The following is an 8,531-nucleotide window of genomic DNA, read 5'->3' as shown; positions in this document are numbered from 1 at the left end:
GGAACCTTCCACCGAAGAGAAAGTGATGAAAGACAGAAAGACATTTTATATTTGAGATGAAAGGCCTGTTTCCTAAGGTTGTTTCTTTTATTATACCTTTCCCTCCACCTGCTACTGGGGCACCAGGCAAATGTATCATTCTGGGAGCTGCTTTATTACCTTTTTGTGCCTAAGATTTCCTGGTGCCCAGGGAAAGCTAGAAAATGGGTCTTGTTTACAACTTACTCAAATGAGGTTTTGAGTAAGGATCAGGCGCTTACATGACTCTATTTATCTCCTTTGTCCAAGCATCTTGCTGCCTTTTCCCTAAAAGAAACAAAAGCAAGATATTCTCATCTAGTTGCTCCTCTGAAGGGCAGGGTTGCCCACTGAATTCTCCTTTGGTTGAATCCAGACACAGTGCTGAAGGACTCCTTAAGCGATGTCAATCGGGGTCTGGTAAATGGTGGTTGTTTTCATTAAGAAAAAAAAAAAATCTTTCCTCCCCGACATCAATACTCACAGTACAAAGGCTCACTCGTGCTGATGCTATTTTAACAATCTTGAACTGAGTGTTCAGCCCAGGATTAGTGACAAGGATGTTGACTGAAGCTAAGGTAGGAACCTGCCTTACCACCCAGACGCGGACACTGAGTTCAAAATAGTCTTCTTCGCACTCCCGCTACACGAAAGAGCAAAGACCCAGGGCCTTGGAAGCAAAATCACACTGGAGTTAATCTGGTTCCTCCCAGCAACAGCTTTGTGACAGAACAGTCCTATATTTTTTCTTCCTACATAGTTTAAGATGCTTCTTTCAATATTTCTGATTGTGTATTGGTCTCACCAATCAGTCAGGCCTGGCGTGGTCATAGCATCGTAAGTTTGCCGGAGGTGCGAGCCATTGAGGCGGTGACGCCAGAAAGACAGATTCAGTCAAAAGCACTCTCCATGGTAAGTCAAAAAGAGGACCATGGAACGGGCATCTTTTTGGCCTATGGAAGGTGAGGCGGAAACCTCTGAGTAGAGACTTCAGAAACAGCCTCTTCAGGGCAGAGATTCCGAATTTGAATCACAGGACCCCCACTTCACTTCTCGCCACTTAAGATGCAGATGGGAGGAGCCACCTCTCTTAAGGGTCCAAGGAGACAACTCAGCTTTCCTTTCCTTCCCTTTTTCCCCTAATTCCATTCTCCCTGTTCCCAAGGTCCAGTGAGCCTGCATTTCTGACAAGTGGATCACCATTTTTTCTATAGCCAAGTATGTCTGTTCCCAAGCACACACAGACATGGGGGCTACTCCGTACTATCACGAAGTCTGCTTTCTCTGTTGCTGTGCCCAGCACCTCCCATAAGTGACCTCTGCACCAGGGACCAGCAAACTCCTTCTGTAAAGGCCAGTTAGTAACTATTTAATGCGTCGTGGGCCATGAGCTCTCTGGTAACCCTGCTGTTACGGTAGGAAATCAGCCACAGACAGCATGTACATAAAAGGATGTGGCTGTGTTACAATAAAACTTTATTTACAAAAACAGGCGATGAGAGGGATTTGGTTTAGGGAGCATGGCTTGCTGACCCCGGCTCTAGGATCCAGCCTCACGCAATCTTTGGTCTATGGTTGCTGGATAGATGGTGAAAATGATCCAAAGGAAAACTGATGTAAAAGGAATGAAAACCAAGTTTATAAGATCTAGTCCTCGGGTAACATAATTCAAAAGCCTCATATCAAGTTTCCATCTACAGGAATGCCACTGTTAGGGGTTTTGAAAACTTCCATCACAGCCTCATAGCTTCCCAAAACCAAACCTTTATGACTTAGGGAGATGATATCAAACAGACCCATGTGCTAAACCTGTCTGGAGATCGGTTGTTAATTTTTAAAACTCTTCTGAAGAGTATGAACATACTAGAACTTCTAGAGCATTGAAGACTCGTTTGATTTCTCTGTTTGTTAGGCCACTGCTGCTTACTATACCCAAAGGTGTGATTTTTCTGGAAGATGTTATGTATAAAGATTAGAAAGAATCTCATTTTTTAAAATTAAAGGATCTCAGATTTTAATGTAAAAGATATATATCTTTTCCAGAATTCAGGTAACACTTGTGACCATGGACAAATATTCTAGTGGAAATAGGGAGAAAATAAAATGTACACTTAAGAACTTAGGCTGCATTTTACCACATTCTAGAGTTTGAACGGAAATACATAGCTTAATCTGTGCAAGTTTCCTGCTCATTGCCTGGCATGTTGTGGTCACTTAGCACAAATGGAAATTAGGATTTTATATCATGTCTGTTCCCCACAGGTGCTTCATTTCTGTTCCTGGCTGCTATTATTATTTCTAGTTTATTTGTGATGTGATTACCTTTAGGATAAGCTTTTGTAAGTGGGATCATGCCAATTTTTTTTTTAATTGTTATAAAATTCTCAAGGTGCTGATCTCAGACTCCCACAGGATGATTATAACAAAATCAGAGGTTCAAGAACCTTTTGTTTGCTTGTAATCCATAAATTGTATACTGAAGATGGCAAAATGCTAAGATGGTCTGCCTGCTTTAAAAAACTCTGTCTTAAGGTTTTCAGCCACAAAGGACCTCACAGCTACTACTGTTTATCTGCATGATACGGGGTCAATGCTCCCAGTAGCCAGGGGGGCCTTTCCTGGCTTAGCAAAGCCCTGTGTGGACAATGCAGATTCTGGCAACATGATCCTACAGGATATAAACAATCCTGATCCAGAGCAATTTGAAAGCTTTTTGTTATTTTCTTTTTTAGACCCTAGTGCTATAAACTAAGCAATCTTATGATCTTGCCCTTGAACAACCCAATTCTTCTATGTGGGACATTGAGCAAGAGTGAGTAGAGGGAGCCTGGGGTCTGGAAGCCAGCAGGGCCATGGTCAGGCCAGGCTGGGACCAGCCCTCCTCCCCCTACTTCTAAGTGACTAAGCAACACACAGCTTGCTCTTGCATCCTGTGTGTAAGCCTTAGCTCAATGCTTGAGTGTCAACTCAAAAATATCCAGCCTTTTTTTTTTTTTTTTTTTTTTTAATCTCCTATGACAAATCTTACCCTGCTTGTGAAGTAAGAAAAAAATTAGGACCTTGTTGAGAAACAAAAAAAAAAATGCCATTCATGCCTACAAGTACGACTTCATTTAGGATTGTGGGGCCACTCCTTGCTAAGGGGCATCCAGGACTGTCTAAGCCAGGCTTGTCTCCATCCTGGGCTCCTCAGAGTCCACATCTGTCAGCCGCTTGGCTTGTCGACCTGCCCTGAAGATGCCCAGTCATTACTAAACCATTCCCCTCCAATCACCCAAAGTAAACTACAGGAAAGGACAAGATAAATAGTATGTGCTTCTCCTTGCTGAGTGCATTGACTTAAGGCATAGGCACATTTCCCCCTCTTTGAACAGAGATGGTGTAATCCCCTGTCCCAGCACAAGAGCCGGCCAGGGTGACCCTGGAGCGTGAGGATGGAGGCGGAGGGATGGGCAATAGCTGATGGCGGGAATCAGAGCTGCTTCCACTACGTGTGGGGGAGAGGGCGCTGCTGGGCCCAGGGGACACAGTGATTCCGATAAAGACACTTGACTCAGTTTATGTTACATTTCAGTGAGCACTTCTGGGGGGCGGGGTGTGTAGTACTTCAGATCTGTTATTCTTGGAGAAAAAATAATGGTGGATTTAGGAATATGACTCTCCCTACACCGCAAAAAATACATAAGATCCAAGTCAGTGAGTGTGCATGCCTTTAGAAATAAAAGGCATGTCTCTAAATCGTCTACCAATCCCAGGAAACGTAAAAATAATGAGGTTCCCAATGCTACTTTTAGACTTCTGTCTCCAAATGGCTCCTCTTGGGTTAGGGGTTCTGCTCTTGTTAATTTTGATCAGCCCAATCATTGTGGGTTGGAGTCTACTGAGTCCGTCAGAAGTGAGGATGAACAGATTTTGAGCCATTTCCCCCTTTAAACAGAGACATATCACCCACTTACTCTTTGCCTGTAAGGTCAGAGTAGCTTCCAGCTGTTGGAGGAGCAGCTGTTTGCCTATTTTGTGCTGATTTGTGATTCCTCTTTTGACTGGGAGGTAATATGTGAGTTGGGAGGAAGGAAGAGAGCAGGAGTTGGGCGAGCAGTTCGCACTTTTCTAAAATTCCTCCCCCTCACTCATCCAACAACAAAAGCCCCCAAACATTTGACTGCGAAGGTAGGCCAGCCATTTGAATCTCTACGGCTGACTTCTGTGGCACTGCCCCTCCCTGACTTAGGGGGGAGAAGCTGGCCAGCCTTACTAAAGGAAACCAAAGGTCCATTTGTAATTCCTGGGTCTCAGCGCTTGAGCGTGACTTGGAGATTCCCGCCATCGCTGCCCCGAAATGACGAATGGAGGAGAAATGCTGTTACTCGAAGGTGTGGGTGAGTATGTGGCAAGTGTCCGATACACTGAGGGACTCTGAAGGGTCTGGGGAATGCTGAGCCTGAATCGGTGTTTTGCTTTTCTCATGTAGGTGGTGGGGTGGGGATGGAAATGACTGGATATCACAGGGTCACCCGTGGTTCCTTTTGTACTGAAACCTCATTTTATACAGAGGATATATATATTTATTTATATATATTTATATATATTTATACCCACCCACTCACGCATACACACACGCGCACGCACCCGCACACACACGCACACGCAAGGTCTTTGATAGGCTTTCTGTGTTCTAGTAAAAATAACTGGCAGCCAGTGTCTGAAGCCAGCAAAAGGCCCTCTGCTGCCGACAGCGTCCGCTATGGAGAGTCTCTCAGAGGCAGACACTTGTGTTTATCTGACAAGTGGAGCCGGTGCCTGCCTGGGACAGGAATAATCTCCCATTGGCGCAGACGCAGAGCTCGAAGACCTTCTGCCTCGTCCCCGCGGGCGTGTAGGATCCGTGAGGCAGTCTAGGTAGTTTGATTTTCGCAGCATCTAACTTAATCTAAAGAGAGTAGATAGGAAGGGAAGAGTTAGAGGCTGTCATTGATCCTCGTGACATTCAGAAACAGCAGGTGACCGCTCAGTTCCACTTAAATCGCGTGAGCACACACTATGCGTTGGGTATTGTGGGCACTGGGGATGAGGCGACGAACAGGACATGGCCCCTACCCTCACAGAAGCTTATGTTCTAGCGAGGCACCGCTGCCTGGTAGCGACAGGCGCATATTAGCATTTTGCAAAAAAGTGCATCACGTAGAATGTGAATAGAGCCCTAGAGAGAAATACATTTGGAAATGCTAGCTTTAACCACTGTCTTTACTAGGGGACTTCTCACACCCTAAATACACCTGTGTGCATGGTCTGTCTTCATAAATACACAGCGTTTCCTGGGCTTAAGTGACTCTTACGATACAACTGATTCCTGCGGCCTGGATTCTGATAGCTATAAAGCACGCACATGATGGAGTCACTGTTTTAAGTGCGTGTGGTTTGGAGTCTGTGGCTGTTTGACGAGGCCGCTTTGATAACGGAATACTCCATCTGACTAGCTCTTTCAAAACAAATATGGCAAATGCCAAACCCATCAGAAGGCGGGCTTGGCGTACACAGGCGGCTGGAGACGGATCACCTCTAAGCCGTGACGAAAGGGAGGACAGAGTTTCGCTTTAAAAAAGAAAAACACATTTCCCCTTCTTTTTAAAATTCTTAAATAGAAAACTTTGGCTTATGAGCACAATGAAGGCACTTAAAAAGTTTGCAGCTGAATCATGTTTTCTTTGGGGCTTTGGCTTATGTTGCAAAAACACAAGCAGCTATTCTGTTCACCGAGGTGGGACTGTGTTGGGCTAAGAGGATGAATATTTGCCATCCACATTCTGTTGTTGCCCAGGGCACTGAAGTTTTGGTTTGTTCCGATTTGGGGGAGCTGCTGGATCTCACTCTCCATGCTCAATGAAAGTAGAAACATGCAACATAAACTTTAAAAATGACTACCAGTACGTTAAGTTCATCTTTAGCTCGATGTGTGTGATACACAGCTTAATTCTCCAGCTACCTAAATCTTACTTTAACATGACAAGCGACAGAATTTGGAAATAGCGTTCCTCCTTACAGCTGTGTGTGTTACACTGTCCTTGCAATACATGCTATTATCTCAGCGTCTCACAAATACCGAGTCATCGCTTTTACGTGCTGTGGGTTTGGCATATCATCGTTCTGTTCGACATTATCTGTTCCCGAAATAAAACCTTGTGGTTGGCTCCTTCTGTGGTTACAGGGCAGCGTCAACTTCAGTGGCAAAGGGAGGAACAAACCAGTTTTGGGACAGGTTGGCTTGTGGCAGCTGCATCTCTCTGGACTCCTGTCCTTCTCAGCCCCTACCTCTCCGTCTTTGGACTCCAGTCTCAGCTCTGTTCTGCAGGTGGCTTCCAGATTGCCGGCTTCTGCATTTATTTCTACTCCTTTTGGGGCCTCCATCACCAGAGACCGGGTTGGGGACTCCAACCTGAAATATATACAAGACTAAGATTAAAGATCCCATTTCAGATTTTGTGTGTGTAAAAAACTGAAGAGGAAGTTCGATGCTCAGAGCATTGAAATGGCACTTCAGTCTGTGCTCAGGAACTTTTTCTAGCTTTGCTTTACAAACCTGGTCAAGTTGATAAGGGAGAGTGTGTCTGGGCTCTACTCTCATTGCCTGTCACCAAGGTTGTAAGGAAGGAGTTCGAGGATCCTGGCTTCTTTTCATCTTACACCCAGTCAATTATTGTTTTATTGGTAGAATTAACCAAGATGATTTTGCACCATTTTCTTGGTTTCTTTGCTATAAGATCTGACGGATTTAACACAGTTTATTCTACCTTTTCTTACGTCCTCTGTTTTCACTAACATTGATACCTTCCCCTTGTGGCATAGTTTTCCCTTCTGATAATACTACCTGCTCACCTCCAACTTTGTCCATACTCTTCTCAATGGCTGTCATCCAGCTTCCCCAGGTGATAGTCCCCATGCCATCTTTGTCCCCACCCTCCCTCCCTCATTTGATCCATTAACTCACTTTTAACTCACAATTTCTCCATAGTCAGTATACTAATTCATCTCCAACCTGGACTGTTTTAACTGCCTCACACTGTTTGTCTCTAATTTTCCCTCTTCTCCACTGTAAGTTATGAGAATGTCAATTTTCTTATCAAAACCTTCACAAGTTCCTTAGAAAAGATCTGAACTTCTGAGTTTATTCAGCCATTGAGGACCTGGTCTGACCTATTTTGCTAGACTTATTTCTTGCCACAAACATCAGCTATGTTTTATTGAGCACTTACTAGGTGATGGACCCTGCGCAAACTGCTTTATATGTGTTGTCTCATTGAATCCTCACAAAAACCCTTTGACTTTGCTATCCCTATGATCTTGATTGTACAAACAAGGACACTAGGGTAAGTGACTTGCTTGGGGTTATACATCTTGCAAAAGGGCAGTGCCCAGATTCAAATTCAAGTTCAGCAGCCACCAAAGCCAGTACACTGTCCACTACACCACACCACTTCCAAAAGAACTGGAACTTCTTTCCTGTCCACTACATCTTCATGCTGTTCTTTGGAATTAAATGCCACCTCTGTCTTCATGGAATTAGCCCTTGGTTTCCTAAGCCAGTCTCTGCATGTGTAGTCAGGTGGTAGTCTTACGCGTGGCTCAGCGATATACGTACATCCCAGGGTGCAGTATTTCTCATAACTCATTTGAACAGTTGACATTGGTGACATCAAATTCAGGATATGGTGAATGTGTTCATATTTGGTAGATAGCCTTCAAAGTGAATGACTCATACAAAAAGACAGTTGCAGGCGGGAGGGGGGGAGGGGGGAAGAACTTAGAACAAAAACACGGAGCTTGGAGAGGTTTATCAGACTGAGCGCTGGCTTTTCAGATGCACATTAGAGTTCCCTTTACTCTTGCTCACCTCCTCCGGGCTCTGAGATCAGGGAGCTCCAAGGCCAGAGTGGACTCAGAAACGACTGCTCCCTTCCTCCCTCCCTCCCTCAACCTTGGAAGTCCAGGGTGCTGGGCGAGGAGCTACTGAGAAACTCTCACATTGCGAGAGGCTAAAATAAGGTAGAAATGACAGTTTCGAGGAAGCAGAGGCAAAAAGGAAACCAGCGTTCTGTTTCATAGCCCATCCTAATGTCCTCTGCTGTTAGGTGTTTTTAAGAGTTTGCTCACATGCTAATCTTTCCATTGTGAGAAAAGCTCTTGCAGGAGCCCCGTGGGGTGGGCAGAGAGCAGACAGAGCACTCTTGCAGCACGTCAATCAATTTCCGACCACAGATTACCAATCACACCGCACAAGGCGTTATTTGGCACTGAGCAGGGAAACATGGAAGGGGGCTTCCTCCTGAAGCCGGACAATGGCAGGGGGCGGGGGGGTCCTGCCGGTTCTCAGGAATAAAAGCTGCTTCCGTTAGGAGAAAGTACAACCCTCTCCTCTGGAGGATTGAAGACACTCAGAATGGGAGAATGGCCAGGAAGGGAGGTCCATGGGCTTGGACATGTCCTCAAGAACAGTGCTTCTTAAATGTATCAGAATC

The 8,531-nt window shown here is 45.1% G+C and overlaps 1 protein-coding gene across 2 annotated transcripts in view; it reads right to left on the bottom strand.

The window, feature by feature from the left end:
* Window positions 1–2,005: 2,005 nt before the first annotated feature.
* The window catches only part of SGCD (sarcoglycan delta), a 466,324-nt gene continuing 459,798 nt past the window's right edge, over window positions 2,006–8,531 (bottom strand). For both annotated transcript variants that reach the window (XM_016213628.2, XM_087816943.1), the window contains exons 7-8: window positions 6,328–6,451; window positions 2,006–4,948 (exon numbers count right to left, since the gene is read on the bottom strand). In XM_016213628.2, coding sequence (XP_016069114.1) covers window positions 4,775–4,948; window positions 6,328–6,451 — 298 coding nt within the window. In that variant the 3' untranslated portion in view covers window positions 2,006–4,774. The remainder of the gene's footprint in view (window positions 4,949–6,327; window positions 6,452–8,531) is intronic.

This window comes from Miniopterus natalensis, chromosome 4 (genome assembly GCF_054644295.1).
Source record: "Miniopterus natalensis isolate mMinNat1 chromosome 4, mMinNat1.hap1, whole genome shotgun sequence".
NCBI classification, from domain to species: Eukaryota; Metazoa; Chordata; class Mammalia; order Chiroptera; family Miniopteridae; genus Miniopterus; species Miniopterus natalensis.
Note: the sequence above shows the minus strand (reverse complement) of the source record. Positions and strands in the feature narration are given on the sequence as shown.